Source organism: Plutella xylostella, chromosome 25 (genome assembly GCF_932276165.1).
Source record: "Plutella xylostella chromosome 25, ilPluXylo3.1, whole genome shotgun sequence".
Lineage (NCBI taxonomy): Eukaryota > Metazoa > Arthropoda > Insecta > Lepidoptera > Plutellidae > Plutella > Plutella xylostella.
The window spans coordinates 5770391-5789768 of NC_064005.1; the positions used below are offsets into that span (position 1 = coordinate 5770391).

The 19378-nt window shown below is 37.6% G+C and overlaps 4 protein-coding genes across 4 annotated transcripts; 2 read left to right on the top strand and 2 right to left on the bottom strand.

Moving 5' to 3' along the window:
- Positions 1-209: 209 nt before the first annotated feature.
- On the bottom strand, positions 210-1075 carry LOC105398454 (signal recognition particle 14 kDa protein). Its single transcript, XM_011570564.3, has 3 exons — positions 890-1075; positions 746-818; positions 210-664 (listed from the first exon to the last, which is right to left on the bottom strand). The coding sequence occupies exons 1-3, from the start codon at positions 911-913 to the stop codon at positions 438-440; spliced, it is 324 nt and encodes a 107-aa protein (XP_011568866.3). The 5' UTR covers positions 914-1075; the 3' UTR covers positions 210-437.
- A 337-nt stretch (positions 1076-1412) lies between these two features.
- Positions 1413-9024, top strand: LOC105398525. The gene is made up of 17 exons (XM_048630402.1): positions 1413-1576; positions 1733-1952; positions 2084-2228; positions 2496-2590; positions 2892-3003; positions 3078-3283; positions 3367-3441; positions 3759-3882; positions 4427-4457; positions 4930-5155; positions 5373-5517; positions 6439-6533; positions 7058-7172; positions 7350-7552; positions 7667-7741; positions 7979-8154; positions 8923-9024. The coding sequence occupies exons 1-16, from the start codon at positions 1564-1566 to the stop codon at positions 8106-8108; spliced, it is 2010 nt and encodes a 669-aa protein (XP_048486359.1). The 5' UTR covers positions 1413-1563; the 3' UTR covers positions 8109-8154; positions 8923-9024.
- LOC105398453 (DNA polymerase alpha subunit B) lies at positions 9022-14513 on the bottom strand. The gene is made up of 12 exons (XM_048630235.1): positions 14222-14513; positions 13841-14075; positions 13666-13714; positions 12457-12524; positions 12185-12340; positions 11968-12091; positions 11579-11703; positions 10896-11044; positions 10301-10535; positions 9982-10185; positions 9505-9685; positions 9022-9231 (listed from the first exon to the last, which is right to left on the bottom strand). The coding sequence occupies exons 1-12, from the start codon at positions 14295-14297 to the stop codon at positions 9088-9090; spliced, it is 1746 nt and encodes a 581-aa protein (XP_048486192.1). The 5' UTR covers positions 14298-14513; the 3' UTR covers positions 9022-9087.
- A 2112-nt stretch (positions 14514-16625) lies between these two features.
- LOC105398451 (trafficking protein particle complex subunit 6b) lies at positions 16626-17514 on the top strand. Its single transcript, XM_011570561.3, has 3 exons — positions 16626-16805; positions 16876-17139; positions 17319-17514. Exons 1-3 carry the CDS (start codon positions 16713-16715, stop codon positions 17442-17444), a joined length of 483 nt encoding a protein of 160 aa, XP_011568863.1. The 5' UTR covers positions 16626-16712; the 3' UTR covers positions 17445-17514.
- The last annotated feature ends 1864 nt before the right edge of the window (positions 17515-19378 follow it).

The window sequence follows — 19378 nt, forward strand, 5'->3', positions numbered from 1 at the left end:
TATTGTGATTTATGAAATTATAATCATTGTTACATACATACTCATTTTATACTAAATATATAATTTGCAACATTTCATTTCTGTTTCCTTCTACACACAACACAATACTACAATATAAAATATGTAACAACAATTATGCTTCAACAATATGTTATCTAGGCAGATTTATGTCAGCAATTAGCATAAAGAAATTAAATTCCATTATTAAATATGTTTACAAATAGTTTATTAAAAACATAATAGGACACAAGTAGCTGTGTGTGACATCTCTAGCAGGGTAGCGAGCTTCCAACTCTTCCATCTCACTGGCAGCAAGAGAAGAGCACATTCAATGGACCTCGAGCTACGAGCTAGGACGGCGGTGGTAAAATAATTAGTCTTTTAAGTTCACATTGTTCACTTTGATGTACACTTCAATGTAGTTAACTATCACAATATTACTGTGTAGCTAGAGCTTTCTTTTTGGGTTTCTTCAACCGTTTTAACCCATTTACACTGGTCTTTAGTAAATTAGAATAAGCTGTGCTGAACACTTCCACTTCAGTCTGCTCTATGACTGTTGATATTTTTTTGCTTCCCGACTGAGCTCTGACTAAACATTTGTACTGAGGATTTTTCACTGCTGGTGTTCCGTCTCTAGGCTGGGGTTTTGTCCGACCATCATCTGAAATAGCAAAATTAATTCTTAATATATTAACCATAGAACGTGTGGAATATGGAATTTGTAAAAAAATACGAAACTTACATCGTTTCATAGTCATGGTGACCGATCCTGCTGCACGGGCTTTCTGGAACAGCTTGGAGAGCTCCACCAGGAACTAAAAATAAGGTTTAGTTACAATAATTTGATAAATCTTAAATGCATACCATTGCTAACTCATTTACATACCTCCTCATTTCGTAAAAGGACCATTTTTATTTGTCAGTGTATTTTTACAGTATGGCCCACAATGTGTTCTAATATTTCCGTATTTAAACTTTTCGTATCATTTCTGAGATAAGTAAAAATTTATATTTTTTGGATTATCAATCACTGAGCCTTCCACTTCCACGTTGACGTTTTTTTTGACAGTGACAACAGTATGATGATATGATATGACTTCGCAGGGATCCGTTCATTTATTAGAAAAAGGATAAATTTATTCTATAATCTGTGGTACGCACGGTTTCAAACTTAGCTGCTTCGGTTTCCAACACTTGCGGGTGCCGGGACATGGTACATAACTAGGTATACATAACTAGGTATGGATTACTAGGAGGGTAACGTATGTACACACAGAAGAATCTATCTTCTCACGAAGTCACGAAAGGGACCCATACCCGTGATTCGTGGAGTGTCGCGTCTCGGTACTCAGATAAATAAAAGGGAAAATATTAATTAGAGGGTGGTAACACTGCTACATCCTGTCATCTTGACAGCTGACAGCTGTCAATAGAAAGAAAAAAAGAAAATTGGGAAACTTAAAAAAATTTCAAATCTAGTTCTCAACTTATTTTACAATTTTCTTTCACCTTGAAAGTATCTTCAATTTAACTTTAAATTAAAGTACACCTGAAACCAACATGTCATCTAATGGTAACGTTATTTCAAATGTATGAATTTTCTCTTTAAAATAAAATAAAATTTATTTTCACTTAATAAGTACTTACATGTTTTTTAACAATCACATAGTCTTCCCAACAATTTTGTTTTGTATAATTTACCTTCAACTAACTACCTGTTAATTTACAGCTCCCTATGTAACGGCGGCAGTGGCAGCCGGAGTCCTGGGTTCGGCTTACTGCGCCTACTACATGTACCAGAATAACAAAAAGAGACTTCCACAGACTTGGAATTATGTTGGCACTTTGCATGATATTTACACATACCCAGTAAAATCTTGTGGTGGAATTAAGTTGGAGAGCTCGGAATGCTCTATTCTAGGCTTGAAAAACTCATGGCTGAGGGACAGGTCTGTTCTGAGTTATACTAATGAAAGCTCCAAAAAACCTTTAATTAAAATTATAAGGCTTTTTGGATCAGGTTTCTAGATGTTTTCTAAACCTAAGGAAATACTCACTATTTTTTTCTAAATGATTTTAGATGCCTAATGGTAGTTGATGAGAAGATGAACTTCATAACAGCCCGGGCATACCCGGAGCTGGTCATGGTGCAACCGTCTATGCAGGGACCCGTGCTGTCCCTGAAGCATGAGGACCTGGGAACTATTCAGGTTGATTTAGCTGAGGTAGGTACTAACAACTTATTTAAATTATTGTGATGATGAATAAAATTTTCAATCAAACAGTGTGGTGTGACCTCCAGGAGGTCAAGACATATAAATATGAATGTTTATTTATATATATAAGTAGGCTACCATTACCATTCCTATTCTATTACAGTATCCTGGGAGTTACAGTTTTGCTACATATTGCTAGTTTGGTACATAATTTAGTCAATTTACCCTTAGTAGATATTCAATTTGATGAAAGTGCATCATTTCTTGTGTTTCCAGGTAGTAGCTACAAAGAAAGCTGAGACGGCCACAGTGTGGGGTGTGCCCGTGCAAGTGCTTGACTGCGGCTCGCATGTCAGTGAATGGTTCACCAAGTAGGTAGAAGTTTTTTTTTTATATTTGTAGTGTGAAATTAACATAGATATACAGACAGACTGTACAGCTGTACAGACTATTTATTCTTATAAATGTTTGTTTATTACTTAACAGTACTTATACTATTTTATCAGCACTCTTAAGATAACCTTCAGTTGCAGCCTGTACAAACAAATAACATATTTGTATGTTGTGAAATGTGATATTGAGTTTGGTACATTACAGACTGAGATTCTCAGTGCAAATTATATTTTAATGTATTAGCAATCAAATAGCCATAGATAAATGATTCTATTTCAGGTTGCTGCAGCCAAGTGAGCACACATTCAAGCTGGTGTACTATGCCACTCCTAATCCCAGAAAGCTCAGGAGCACCACCAACAAAGCCTACAAATTCACCAAAAATGATACAGTATGTGTAGCCTAGGTAAGTATATTGTATACTATACTGTATAAATAAATCTGGTTAATATTTTTTTTTTACAGGGAGCTCTACCAGATGAAGTACCGTTTAATTTAATTAACGAAGCCTCTGTAGATGAGTTAAACTCTCGTTTGGGTAATGTCAAGGTCAGCCACCGCAACTTCCGGCCCAACTTTGTATTAACAGGATGCAAAGCTTTCGAGGAAGATAACTGGAAATTCATTAAAATCGGCGAAAATGTTTTTGAGATAATCAAGCCTTGCACAAGGTAACAAACTGATGATAATGACAAAACTATGTCACAGTTGTATTTCTTGCTAATGAACTTATTCAACTTTATATTAATTTCAGGTGCATATTGACTACTATTGATCCCGAGACGGGTGTACGTAATGCGAACAGTGAGCCCCTTGAGACTTTAAAAAGGTACCAAACTACTTTTATTTCTTTTTTACTCTAAGCTGTAAGAGATCTTTATAACACACTTCACACAGTTACTTGTGTTCCCTATGAGAAATGCATCAATACCAAAAATTCTACGAAAGTAGAAAAGGCATAAATACAGTTAACAGTGGCCGTATCACGAATAATGTTGTCACGTTTCGATAGGCGGTTGACTGGGATTCTAACGTAACCAACTGGGGCGCTTATCGAGAAACCCGTTGAACCGCCTATCGAATGACTTATCAACAAGTGACAAAACTAGTGATACGACAACAGCAAGTGTACCATTACTTCCCCAGCTACCGTCAGATCGAGGACCCGGCGCTGCGGCGCTCGGCCGGCGAGTCCCCGCGCATGGGCCTGCAGATGGCGCTGCGCACGCCGCCCGGCGCAAGTGTCAAACTGAACGATAGCATTTATGTAGCGTGAAAATATTATTATCGGTCATGATCAGTCATGATACTCATGATAACGCTGTAGATCGTAGATGTTGAAGATTAGAAGACGTAATAAAGTTTATGTTGGTGTAAGTGTTAAAAATACCTATGGTTGTCATTTAATTATAGCGTTGAGTACTTGTATATTTTTGGAATAAAGTAATCATTATTATTTCCTTGTTTTCCTCTAAAATCCTAAGAAATATCGAAAAACTTTTGAAAATTCCCTACGACGATATGAGGGCATAGTATTTAGTTTTATAAGTAACTTTATTTATAAACGCGATTCGTTTACTCCTACCTACCATGGCAAACTGACACTTATACCCTTATCATACGGTTTGTATTAGCTTGTAAACGGATATCAGCGAAATATACAAATAGATTTTATAATTACTTACCCTCTCATTGCATTGATAACACAGTGTACATAGTAGTCTGTAGTTCTTCATACCTCACTAGTACTATTTGTGATATTTGGTGCCTGTGTTCAATAATTTTTATACCTTTTTACTTAGTAAATATCGCAGGAGTTAAAATCATCAAAAATGACTCCAAACCGTAAGTACGGTGGCCTGCGCCTTAAAGTATACCGGCGGGGTTTTTAAAATAGAGATAACAAACTTACATGCTGCTCAAGCACATCCACATAAACACCACTGCTACACACGTCACACACAACACGTCCCCGGATTTATAACAGATGTAGCTGGTCCCTTCATCATCAGGGATCGCTATTTTAAAAACTCCGCCTGTATACTTTTAGGCGCAGGCCACCGTACATACTTACCTCGAGCGACGCACACTGACCATACGAGTGACTGGTTTTGTGTTTTTTTTGTGACTGTTGTAATTTGTCAAAAAATTAAAAAATAGTAACTGCGTCAAACTACTTGCAACTGCTACTGCGATGTACCTATCTAGTCGAAATATGGATACATTCGGCCTACTCAAGATTATAAACCAGCCAATACCTACCACGCGACGTTTTACATTGAACAGTTATCTAAGATCCATCTCAATAAATTTTCAGCTTCACTTACAACAATATCGGTGGCCTCAGCAGCTGGTTTGCTTGGCACAGCCTACGTCACGTACTACTTGTACCAGAGGCAGCGAAGGAAGCTTCCTGACACGTGGACCCGTGTGGGGACGCTGAGCGACATTATTGTCTACCCTATAAAGTCGTGCGGTCCCATACGGCTGGAGACAGCTGAATGCACCATCTTGGGCTTGAAAGACGCCTGGCTGCAGGACAGGTTTGTGCGATTAGATCCCTATGTATCTGTTACGTTGGCTCCTACACGCTTCCTTTATTCCTACGAAGTTTCACGGTAAACAACGTAGGTATAAAGAATTTTAAGAAGCTGGGTACCTGCGCTCTTGAAATGTCCATAGGAAAAGAGATCGAGGCTACAGGAAGCCAGTCTTTTCTGTATACTTTATAAGACAATATTTTATTTATTCCTATTACAGGACCCTAATGGTCGTCGATAAGGATAACAACTTTGTAACAGCCAGGATTTATTCAGAGTTGTATATGGTGCAGCCGATTGTTCATGGATCCGTCCTGACATTGAAACACAAAGATATGGAACACATCAGAGTTAATTTAGCTGAGGTATGTATTTTTAGGGTTCCGTAGCCAAAATGGCAAAAACGGAACCCTTATAGTTTCGTCATGTCCGTCTGTCCGTCTGTCACAGCCGATTTACTCGGAAACTATAAGTACTACAGTGATGAAATTTGATGGGAATATGTGTTGTAATAAATAGTAAAAAAAAGAATTGGGGGTGGGGCCCCCCATACATGTAACTGAGGGATGAAATTTTTTTTTTCGATGTACATACCCGTGTGGGGTATCAATGGAAAGGTCTTTTAAAATGATATAAAGTTTTCTAAAAAACATTTTTCTTAAAGTGAACGGTTTTTGAGATATCAGCTCTCAAAGTCGTAAAAAGTATGTCCCCCCCCCTCTATTTTTATAACTACGGGGTATAAAATTCTAAAAAAAATAGAGGTGATGCATGCTAATTAACTCTTTCAACGATTTTTGATTTGATCAAAGTATCTCTTATAGTTTTTGAGATAGGTTGATTTAACTGTAAATTATATTTGCTGCTACGGAACCCTTTGTGCGCGAGCCCGACTCGCACTTGGCCGGTTTTTTTCTTTGTTGCAACTATTGTATGAAACGTGAAGAGGTACCAATCGTGTTGAGAATATGAGGGCCACTGACTGTCATACATTTTCAATAACTGTAAATTGTTACGACCGCGTTCTATTAATTTGACTTTCAAGCCACTTACCTACATGAATAATATTGCATCAGTTGCATAAGATTGACTGAAGAGAAGCTATATCTGCATTTGCAACTATAATTTGCTCACTATGTACAACTGTATGCGACACAATCGCGCACACTATGACAATCCATATAAAATACGTCTCGGGGGCGTCCATTATTTGAAAAAATAACAGGGTGGCTGGATAAAGATAAAATTAAATATAAAAAAAATAGGTTGGTCTTAATTTTTTTCAGGTGGTATCGTTAAAGAAGCCTGAGAAAGCAACGGTATGGGGAATAACTGTTCCAGTAAGAGATTGCGGATGGGAAGTCAGCGAATGGTTTTCTAGGTAAGTATTAAATACAGGAACCTTTTCCAGGTATCCATAACACATCATCATCAGCCAATAATCATCCACTGCTGGACATAGGCCTCTCCCAAGGAGCGCCACAACACTCGGTCCTCGGCCTTCCTCATCTAACCACTACCCGCCACCCGCCTAAGGTCGTCAGTCCAGCGGGCAGGAGGGCGTCCCACGCTGCGTTTGCCTGTTCGTAGTCTCCACTCGAGAACTCGTCTACCCCAACGTTTATCGGTTCTTCGGCAGATATGACCAGCCCACTGCCACTTCAGCTTGCATATTTTGACAGCTATGTCGGTAACCTTAGTCCTCTGACGGATAACCTCATTTCTGATACGATCCATTAGAGAAACCCCAAGCATAGCTCTCTCCATAGCACGCTGAGCGATTTTAAATCGGTGGACCAGTCCTACCGCCATAACACATAAAGATGCCTATATTTTTCATTATAATAGAGCAGGTACATACTTATCTATTCTATCTATATATAATTCTGTTTATTTCTATTTCAGGCTTTTAGCTCAAAAGACCCATGAATTCAAACTGATGTACTATGCATCCGAGAACTGTCGATCAGTGGGCACTGAAAAGTTCAGAAAATACTACAAATACACTAAAAACGATTGTGTAAGTTGTCCTTATAGTTATGTTTTCACCTACATCAAGTGGTGTATTTTCATTGTCCATGTTGAGTTTCTCTGTATATTCCATGACATTCATACGAGTAAAGAAGTCCATCAAAGTGGTAGTTGCTCTGATCTCTAGTTTCCCCCGACCTACCCCTTACTCCACGCCTTGTTACAGGGTGCATTTCCGGACGATACTTCCTACAGCCTGATAAACGACGCCTCGGTCCAGGATCTGAATCAGCGACTGGAGAAGCCCATAACCTACGACAACTTCCGCCCCAACTTCGTGCTCAAGGGGGCTAAACCATACGAAGAGGACAAATGGAAGTTTGTCAAGATCGGTCAACACATCTTTGAAATCAAACAGCCTTGCACTCGGTAATATACCTACAAAACTATTTTTTTTCTGAAACGCCAATCCTATATCACAATCTTGTGCGTGTTCATTGAGACATGTCGAACACAGCTTTATAGAATTAATCGCTATTCCAGGTGCGTGATGACTACAATGGATCCAGAGACAGGAGTGCGCCACCCAGATGCTGAACCGTTGAAAACACTCCGAAGGTAAAAAACTACATTTTTATTAAGCTGCGTACAGACCGGGCCTACGAACGCCAACGGTTATTTATCATACATAATACAGGGCAGATTGCAGCAACGAAGGTCAACGAAACCCGTTCGTTGGGCCGGTCTGTACGCTGCTTTATAGGGACATTTTAAAGGTAGCAAACTTTAAAATTAAAGAAAATCTTAGCTATTTACCTACTTATGTAGGTACTTATTTCGTATTTTATCCCGCAGTTACAGATTGGTTGAAAACCCGGAGGAGCGTCACTTTTCCGGAACATCGCCGAAAATGGGTTTGCAGATGACGCTGCGATCCCAACCAGGAGGCCACGTCTCGCTCAACGACGACGTATTCGTAGCCTAGATCTAGATTATATTTCTACACACCTAGCATATAGCTCTGTTATTACATGCTGGGTTCCGCTCATCTGGCATAATCTTTATTGAGCAAAACTCATTTCGCATAACTCGTATGGTCTAAACTTTTTTGGCCGAACCATCACTTTGCCAAGACTTATGTGGCATAAGGCTCGTTTCGTCTAAAACTCTTTAGGCACAATCTTTAAACACCTAAGTTTCGTTTGCTCAAATTTATGTTCGTCTATACCTATGTATAATCTTGTTTCTCCTAATGTTATCTTAATAAATAATTTATTAAGTATGTAGTAAATGTACAAATTGTGGTATTTTTCTCCGAAAATTCCCGAAAATCACGATATTGTATGATCAAAAAATCGAAAGTTAACGACCAATATAATTATTACAAACCCCATGAGATCGAAACCTAAAAATAGGTGCGACGACGAGCAAAGCGAGGAGGAGCGTGTTAGGTGCACATGTTCATCAAAACCAAAGCGGAGCGCAGCGAAGCGGAGCGGAGCGTTTTCCAAACAGCGGAAACAATACAAGGCACCAGTTTGCGCTATGTAGGGAGACGCTCCGTCAAAGTTAAAGCCAAACGAATATTATTACTTTGTATAAACCTATGCCATAGCATTATTAGGCTATTCAAGATTTGGCCATACCATTATTAGGCTAAACAATGTTATGCGAAATAACTTTTTACTAAACGAGATTTATGCCATACGATTTTCGGCGTAACGAGACTTTGACCAAACGTTACTATGCAATACGAGATTAGGCAAAAAAATCTTATGCCAAAAAAGGTAGAACCTTACATGCTCCAGCCACAATCACTATAATCGTCAATAACAATTAATGCATGTTAAATAAAGTACTTCTACTAATCAAACGAAATGAAATAAAAATCTCAAATAAAAAATACTGAGTTTTATTGTCCGTATCATGATAATAGTGGTTTCTTAAATCAATTAATTTTAAAGCTAAATACGTATGATTTGTGCGGAAATGCTCTTACAGACGTGTTCTGTCTTGTCGGTGAGGTTGAGTGTGAGGCGCGCGAAGGTGCCGCCCACCGCGCCCTTCGCGAGCCGCTCCGGGTTCACCACCACGCAGCCAGACACCTCCTGAAACATGTATCGCGATAAATACATATTTGTGTGCCTGACGTTATAAATAAGAGATGGCTCAAGTGGGCAAGGGCAATCTTCGGCGCCTTCTGTTTCGGCAAAATGTAAAACATGATCATCACTATTGCTTCTAGGCCCATTCGTATATGAAAATAAAGGTGATGAGATTCTGCTGATTGACTGTCGCTATCGGAGAGCGACTCGATCATTTGTTTACACATTGCAGTCTACATACTCCATCCATTAACGAAACTCAAAGTAAACACCCACCTTAACAAAATATCTGAAGTTGGACGGCAGTATAAGCACGTGCGGGGTGCGCGGCAGTTGCGCGTGCGCGGCCCACAGCGCGGCGTCCACGGGCGCGCCGGGCGGCGGCCACAGCGGGCTGAAGCTCTGCTGGCCAATCACGTGCCCGGCCAAGCGCGCCAGTTTGTCGCCGCCCGTGCCGCTGTGAAGTTATTGAGGTTATTTTAGAAGAGGCGCAGAAAAATAGGTACATATCCATCATCATATAAATTAGTTGTAAATTTGGGGGTTCTACCTTTTTTGGCCTAAGATTTATTTGCCTAATCTCGTATTGCATAGTAACGTTTGGTCAAAGTCTCACACTGTCAAACTTACAAACGACCTATTTATTCTTTCAAAGATTGGTACAAAAGTGTAATCATTGCCAACTTCAGGACTTTACTTATTTGGACCGAAAACTTTAAGACGTAGGTGGAGGTAAATAACTTTTTAACTTACAGGGAAATCTCTTCTTTACTGATCTGCATCAAGACGTCAGTGCTGGTGACCCCAACGTAGATGCCATTGATGTTGAGTGTGCACGGGTCTGGCAGGAACTGTATATTTGGATGCTTTTTCCGCGTCGTATAAGGCGGAGTGGGGTAAATGTTCACGTGGAATGCATCACTCTGATTTGAAACTATGCAGATCTTTGTTTGTGGGCTGAAAATTACATACGGTTTATACATAAATACATAAGTTATTAGACCCTAGGGACAGTCAAGAGGTATTGCGAAATATAAATCTCCATTATCATTAAAATAAAAATGATAACTACCTTGTATTGCTAATTTCACCTAAACTGTCGAGTAGTTTTTCGAAGAACGATTTGTAAGTTTCTGCCAGAGTGTTGTCCTTAACTTTAACATGTTCACTGTCCATGAATGGTCCCGTCATGATCACGATGTGCGGCTTGTGCATGCCGATGTATGTGACCAAGTCTTTCAGCGGCTCGTAGGACAGGTTGTCTGATGTTGTGTAAGGTCCAGCCACTACAATCATTGACATTGATCCTGGAACATAAAAAATCTATTTATTGTTTATTCGTACATTTTTGAGTCTCGATTATGCCAGATAAAAAAATAGGAACCTATTCATTACACATTAGGCTAACATAAAAACCGGCGTAGCGGGTGCAGCAAGTACCTCATGTATTATAGGTAGAATTTGTTTGCATGTTGAAGAATGTCTGTTTATATTAAACTAGCTATTGCCCAAGGCTTCGCAAATTGATTTACTATGTTATTATTGAAGAAATAATTATTATACATAATTATAAACTTGCCTCTCATAACCATAATTAGATATATTAAAAAAAAAACTCGCAGCACAATCCGTTGTGTATATGTAATAGCTTTGCTTTAAGATAATACCTATGAAGGTGTTAGTCAAGTCCTTGCGGTGGTCGGCGAGCGGCAGCGCGGCGTCGCAGAGCACCTCGCGCGCCTGGAACCGGTCCCCGCGCGGGTTCACGCCGCGCAGCACCGCCACCTGCCCGGGGAACAGCGCGTACTGCTGCACACTGCAAGGGAGGGGATACCTTGTACTTACAACCACATTTACATAAATAAGATTTTTAAACAAAGGTTATATGGACGGACTCGCGATGGTTCTGTACCATCATCTTTAGATAAAGAGTTGTACCTACAACCACTTCTATACAGGGTGAGTCTTTCATAGGTGGATATCCGAAAGTATGTTACAGAACTCTTCATACTGAACAACTTTTGTTACAATGACCTTGGGATATGACAAAAAAAAGATGCTTCCCCATACAAAAATTGGTTGTTTACGTGACACTGTGTATGGGAAGGACGGACGAACAACTAAGTGATCCTATAAGGGTTCCTTTTAACCTTTTGAGGTACAAAACCGTAAAAAGGGGAAACTTTTACAACAGTGAAGTCACTAAGTATGGCCACAACATTCTACTATTCATGAAACCATATTATTTGATATAAATGGGATCGAATTTCTTCAGTGAATTACCGAAGTTATTCAATGGGGTGTGTTGTGTCCGAATATTAATCTTCGCCTATCTATTTATTTTGCTTACTTATCAAGGTCGACAGGTACAGCTTGGCTCAGAGATTCGTCCCACGTTCCTTGTAGCACCACTGACTTGGGGTTGAGCCGAGCGTCCGCGTCACATTCTATCCGCCCAGCCACCGTCACTTCAGTCTGCAATATCGTAATCTTTGATATTCATTCAAGTCATAAAATAAAGTCTTAGGAGTAGTAAACGTGATACCGCAGCGAATCTATGAGTAGTAAAGTTATAAATTCGTTGTGCGTTGCTTCGCGCGTAAATGGATTCTACCCACAAATTAACAGTTTGTTCGTTAATAGTAGTAGGTAGGTATTCTCTACCTCTTTAAAACGTCGATTTTATACCCCAACTAGGAAAAAAGTTGAATACCTATAAATTATTTAATAAAATAATACCTGTGATTTGTGACGAACAGAGCATGTCTCTGTAATGCCCAGTTTCTTCAGGATAGTCTGAGATATGTAGCGTATGTGGTTGTCGTAAACAGTAGCCTTTTCATATAGCAGCTCGAAGCCAAACCTAAGAAAATAAAACGCATCCGGTAGGTATAAGCCCCTGCTTGGTGTTTGCAGAATTCTACATAAATGAAATGCATGCGAAATTTGTACTTACATAGCCTTACTATACGTATCATTATCATCGTTCGGTACTTGTGTTACATTCAGATTCAGTACATTATTTATGTCAACAGGCTTCACATCCTCATCGCCGTAAGAAAAGACGACAGTACCGGCATTGGTCCTTGAAGCATACTTAGCTGAGTGACCACTGCAATGCAAAAAAGAACCTACTATACCGTGTGATCAGAGCACTACACATTTTCAAGTCAATGTAACGGATATACCAAGAAACTCTAAGATATATTGTATTGTAAGTTAACTTACACAGTTGGAGAATATGTAGCTGGTCGTAGCTCACTGTGATTACTGGTATCTTTTTCAACTTTGACCCTCTGCAATAATAAAATATAGCTAAATACAGTGTAGTTAGTTTACTAGGGTTCTTGTGTGACTGGTACCTGCAAACTTTGCAAAGCCACTACATTTGATTAAATAAATGCGCTTTTAGCTCAAGGAATATGAGTCTACCACTGACTAGTTGTCAAGATTATGAGTCTACCACATTTTGACTGTGGGACACCCTCCAGCATTCTTTACCAATGTCCTAAGGTAGGTAGCCAGTGGCAGCTGGATAAGAAGTTGAAGTTCCTTATGACAATGTTAACAGTGGATGATGGTTATCTGATAAAAAAAATATCCATACCTAATCCAACATGTGAGAATAAGCTTCATCTAAACAACTTGGTAGTTCTGAAGCTGGTAGCGAAAGCACTTATGTACCTAACTTGTAAAACTAACAAATCATTCAAACAAACATTGATAGTTGGTTATCTCAACAAAGCACAAAATTATAATCACAGCCAACTTCAGGAACAATCAAGTTGTTTTGACTGTAGATTAATCAATATTACCTCAATTAATTGAATAAAAATATTAAAAACTTCTAATTAAGTCAGAATAACTTGTACACTAAGCTTATGATGCACAGTAAAAAGCTAGAGAATATATGATATGCATAAATATTAAATTATTTTAATAAGTTTATCTTTTTAAATTATTATTATTATTCATCAATTACATAAAACAAATATTGATGTAATTTTACTACCAAATAAAATAAATATAACATGTAGATAGAGTTGATGGCTGCAGACGAGTATGGATCTAGTCATGAGTATCAATAATACATGAACCAGAAGCAAACTCGCCCACAAATATCATCAAGTCATAAAATTCTACAGCTGTCCTGTTTAAAACAATAGCACATTTCTTCATGTCTTGAATAATGTTTATGTTGCTGATCAAATCATAATGCAATCAATGAGTGTAGATCTAGTCACAAAATTAAAAAACTGTGCACTAGACTTACACCCACTCGCTGCATGTATATAGGTACTGATATCTTCTTTTTTATTCTTTACTGCTCCTCTCAGTGGCTATCTTCAGTGGAATCATCCAAATTGTGTTTGAATCCTAGAAGGCTGAAAGATAATGAGATAATAGAGACAAAACTATACCTGAATTCAAACTAACCTTAGGTGTTGTTGTTGTCATGTAATTAGACAGGACATCAGTTTCTGGCCTTTATGTTTAGGAACATTAAAATAATTTAACTTGAACAAAAGCAATGACTTTACGAATATAGCTAAGATAGTAGTAACACCATTAGCTATAACAAAATAATGTGATTCACAGTAAAAAAGGATACTGGTCATCCACCGGTACACTGTAGATTGTCAATGATTTACCGGCATTTTGATGCGATGTTTCTTTGATAGCCGCATTGACTTGATCTACCCCGCGCTTGGAAAATTCCTTTCTCTCTAGCAAATCCAAGTTCTTCAATGTAGGCGCTGCGCCATTTAGGTGAGACAGACTAAATGCCATCCATTGCTCAACAAAAGTCTCAGCATCAACACCATATTCCTCACATAACAGGACACCTATAAAAAGTTCAAAGTAATACTTAAGTAATAGCTTACAACCTTGAAGTTATTACAGCAAGAGGCACCTAGCAACCGCCATAAATTACTTTTATAACCACAATATCAACAGGTGTTATACAGCGAAGTAAACATAACATACTTACACTTTGTTAATACATCGTTGTCAACGTCGATGCCCAAAAACTGAAATTGCTCAGTCACCAACTCTTCGGTAGCCATTTTCTACAAATTGAAAGAAAGACCGACAACGACACAACGAGAAGCGGCAAGCAAGACATGAAGTTCCGTTTCAAAATGGCGGGCCAACAATCGAATCCAAATAAACTTGATAGAATGGTTATTACATACACATCATTCCTATAAAATTATTAAATAAAAAACAAAAACATTAATTGATGAATTTTAACATTAGTTTCTCGCTATTTAATATTTTCTGATATATAAGTACAAATCTGATTTCACACTTCCTGTTTCCGACATTTCAAAAGAGAATTAAACTTTATTGTCTGTGTTATCTTCAAGTTGCCGACACACTAGCGGACGCGGCTTACGGAAGCGGCTGTCAGCCGCGACTGATAATAAATAAATATGTGGGGACATTTCACACACGGCCATCCGACCCCAAGCTATGCAGAACCTGTATTATGGGTGTCGGACAGCTGATATATCTACACAAATACATAGATAGATACATATTTAATATATAAACGACAACCAGACACTAGGCAAACACAAATGTTTGCCTAGGGCGGGATTCTAACCCGCGGCCTCCAGCTTCGGAAGCAGCTTTACTACCGCCTTAGCTACAGTGCCGAGTGCCGTCAAATGTAATATAATGTGCACGGTCTTTTGGGACAGTTCGTGCCAGATCGCTCTCGGTCGTCTAAAAGGTGATAGTTTCAACAGCGTAATGTACCTTTCTTACCTAGATACCTTTAAGTCGCGGCTGACAGCCGCATCCGTAAAACGCATCCGCTAGTGTGTCGGCGTCTTTATGCCGGCGGCCCAAATGCATCAATCCACAGAATAATAATGCTCTAGTAGTACAACGAAATGAAGGAACATACAGTGAAACTATTAATTCATGACATTAATGTTTGAGGAACTAAAATTTTCAGGAGCCTGGCACCATTAGAAAAGAAAAATAAAAGTCATAACAATTGTTTATGTCAATAGGCGGTTGGCTGTTTATTTGAATTTTCTTATTAATTATAAGGATAATCTAGATAAAGGCCACAATTTACGCTTGGTTGCAATTAGGAAGATGAAGAAAAATATTCGTAGTCAAGCTAAGGAAGTTATTTATCGAGTTTTTATACAATGTTTAGCGGAACATCAAGCTGGACACATTTTGTCGAATTTGGATGATGTTTACGCTCGTACAGCGTCTATGACGGGTATGTAGCATTGTACAAATTGTAATAACTCATTTTTTATTAGTACCTACGCTTCATTTATCGATAAACCTAGGTTTAGAGCCCAAATTGAACATTGTTTACATACCACTGATTGTAGGTTTCATCTGGTTTCAGTTGAGTCAAACCTTAACATTTTGATACTTGAAGATATATTTTTTGTTTACTTACTAAATTCACATTGTGTGAATTTGGGGGGCATTGTGTAACTCAAAAAGATTTTTTTATTTTTGTTTATAGTTGTATCGGACCAGCGTGCCAAAGAGGGCAAAATATGGAATATTTCTAACTCCTGGAAGAAACAGAACTGGCCGTCCAAAAAGAGAAATTGCTGTCTGTACTATGTATGCCCTTCTTCAACAGATCTAGTTTTTTATACAGTTGTAATAACGTTATCTAAATAAATATTTATTGGTTTCACTATTAGCCTTCATATTAACACCTTCTAGCTTGTATAAGAGCTTTTTTGTGGATGGTTAGTTGTTTTTAAAATACATAAATAAGTAGGAAGTTCACAGGCAAAATTTCAAGTATAATAATAATAATAATATGTGGGGACATCTCACACACGGCCATCCGACCCCAAGCTAGGCAGAACCTGTGTTATGGGTATCGGACAGCTGATATATCTACACAAATACATAGATAGATAGATACTAAATATAAATAACAACACCCAAGACCCGAGAACAAATATCTGTGTTTAAACAAATATCTGCCCCAGCCGGGAATCGAACCCGGGACCTTCGGCTCAGTAGTCAGGGTCACTAACCACCAAGTCAGTTATGTTTCTCTATATAGGGTTGCTACATGAAAGATAGCAGTGCCCTCATTTAATTTCAGGACTTTATAGTTTCACTGTACAGCCAAAATAGCTTAGCAAATTAATAGTCTTTCAAAATTTCCAAATTCTTTTTTCTACTACTTTTACTATGCTCCGTAGTTGCGTATAATATTCTAGCACGATATTCACGATGAACAAGCCACAGCCAGTATGTAAACGGCACTCAGTGCAGGCTGATGAGAGCAAGCGCGAGGTCGTTATTATTTTGAGGCTGAGAGTTTCGAAGTTGTCTGGGTGGAGTTGTCAGATAAATTAATCTATCTATGGTATTAGTTATCTGTGTTGCATGTCTTGGATTGCTTGGAGTCCGCGAATATTTTGTTTTTTTTCTGATTCTGATTAAATACTATAAAATACGATTAAATAAATTGAATTATGGCAGACGATATTCTGTTTGAATTGCTACATTCCGAAATAATTAACTATGCTTTAGACCAATCCAAATCTAATGACGATGCTGCAAAAAAGGTATGTTAATCAAATAAAAGATGCAGGCATTTTATTTGCACAGAATTATTGATCAATACTTTATTTTCAGGAAGTGGATCTTTCTAATGTTGAATATATTGGATTCGCTGCTGGTTATAAAGTGATGGAAAGGTTGACGCGTGAGTGGCCGCGTTTCAAAGACGAACTAGATACTATGAAGTTTATTTGTACTGATTTTTGGACATGTATTTATAAAAAACAGATAGATAACTTGCGTACTAATCACCAGGGAGTTTATGTGCTGCAAGATAATTCCTTCAGGTTCCTTACAAGTTTCTCCAATGGACAACAATACTTGGAATATGCACCACGGGTATTACTTAATTCCTATTATGATTTAATTACCCTTATGCACTTAGCAATATAAATGACCTTACCTGTGATGTTCTCATGAATGATTATTATTCATCACATAGAAGAAGTTAAATTCATTATTCAGAAAAAGTAATCATACCCAGCACTGTTTTAATCATAATTATTGTGTTTTTACAGTATGTTGCCTACACTTGTGGCCTGATAAGAGGTGGCCTAGCAAACCTGAGTCTCAACAGTGTGGTGACAGCAGAGGTGCAAGCAATGCCATCATGTAAATTTCATATTCATGTTCAAAGAACCTAAAAGTTAAAATATTTATATCCAGTTAAATTATAACATACTATCAAAATTAAATCTCACATTTGGTTTCAAATAGTTTTTATTATCATTATCACAATCAAGTTTTGTAATGTGAAAAGCCTTCAAATTCAAATTCAAATTCAAAATATTTATTTGCATTCATATTGTACAGTATAGGATGTTACAATAAAAGTAGTAGTATCAAACATGAACCCTGCAAGGGCACAGCAAATTACTTAAATTAAATTAAACTAAATAAATATATCAAGACGAACATCACATTATAATATCTTTTACAATTTCTTTAGGTTATGACTATACTACCTGATCTAATTCTAAAAACTCTTGTAACGTATAAAAACATTTTTTTGTGAGAAAGTCTTTTAAATTTTGTTGAAAGTGATTAAAGTTGGTAGTTTTTTTTAAATCATCCGGTAAATTATTGTAAATTTTTATACACATGGCAAAGGGACTAGAGTGGACTATTTTAAGGCTAGAGAAAGGTATAGCTAATTTAATTCGCGGTCGTAGGTTTTGTGGTCTTGAATAGATAGGAAATTGGGTAATATTTTTTTGTACAAATAAGCAGACTTGATAGATATATAATGATGTTAGAGTAAGGATATTGTGTTCAATAAAGTAAGGTCTACAGCTGTCCATTGAATTAATGTTGGCAATTATTCTTATACATTTCTTTTGCAATGTGAATAGTTTAGGTGCATCTGTACTACTACCCCAGAGGATCACTCCATATTGAAGCCATGAGTGCGCATACGCGTAATACATACTTTTTGCTGTATTTATATCTGTTGTTTTTTTTAGTTCGTAAAGTGCATAAGTGAATCTAGATAATTTAGAGGCTATTTTATTAATGTGGCTTTTCCAGTTAAGGTTTGTGTCAATATTAATGCCTAGTAGTGAGTATGTATCAACATTTTCTATTTCTATATTATTAAATGAGTATTTTATGTTTAAAGGGGATTTTTGATATGGTCGGAATTGCATTATTTTTGTTTTATTAAAATTTATTTGGAGGTTATGTGCGTTTAGCCAGTTTACTATTAAAGTTAAGCAATTATCGAGTTGTTGATACATTGACGATTCATTTTGACATGGAATGACTACTGATGTGTCATCTGCAAAGAGAGTACAATAGTTTTCTATAGTGTTTGGTAGATCATTGATGTAGATTAAAAATAGTATACATCCCAGAATGCTTCCCTGAGGTATAGACCTGGTTGTATAGGACTGAGTAGATTTGATTCTCTTAATTAATCCTGTATTTTGATCGTGGTATTCTATTTCAACATATTGTGATCGGTTGTTAAGAAAAGATTTAAACCATTCATACGCGATGCCCCTTACACCTATTCGATATAGTTTATTTAATAATATGTTATGTAATACTCTGTCATAGGCCTTGCTTAAATCTAATAGAATCCCTACTGCATATTGTTTCCCATTTATTATTTTCAAAATTTCCTTTATGAAGTCGAATACAGCAAGGGTAGTTGTGTGATTCTTCCGAAAGCCGTTTTGTTTTTCAGTAAAGATTCGGTTTTTTTCACAGTATGAACTAAGACGTATGTACATTGCAGTTTCGAGTATTTTTGAAAATGATGGGAGATTTGCTACGGGTCGATAGTTATCGTGATCTTGGGTACTGCCTTTTTTGTGATGAGGTTTTATTGCTGATATTTTTAATTGGTCAGGTACGCATGCTTCAGTAAATGATTGGTTGATTAACCTAGTGATTGGTGAAGTGAGTATGTCCGCGCATTCTTTAACGAGTGTTGGGGGAATTTCATCGTAACCGAAGCTACGTTTATTTTTTAATTTTTTTATAATTTGATATATTTCGTGTTCGTTTACTGGCTTAAGAAAAAAAGAGTGAAGCATCGGTGAAATGTGTGGTGGAGCGGCAGGCGGCTCGGGCG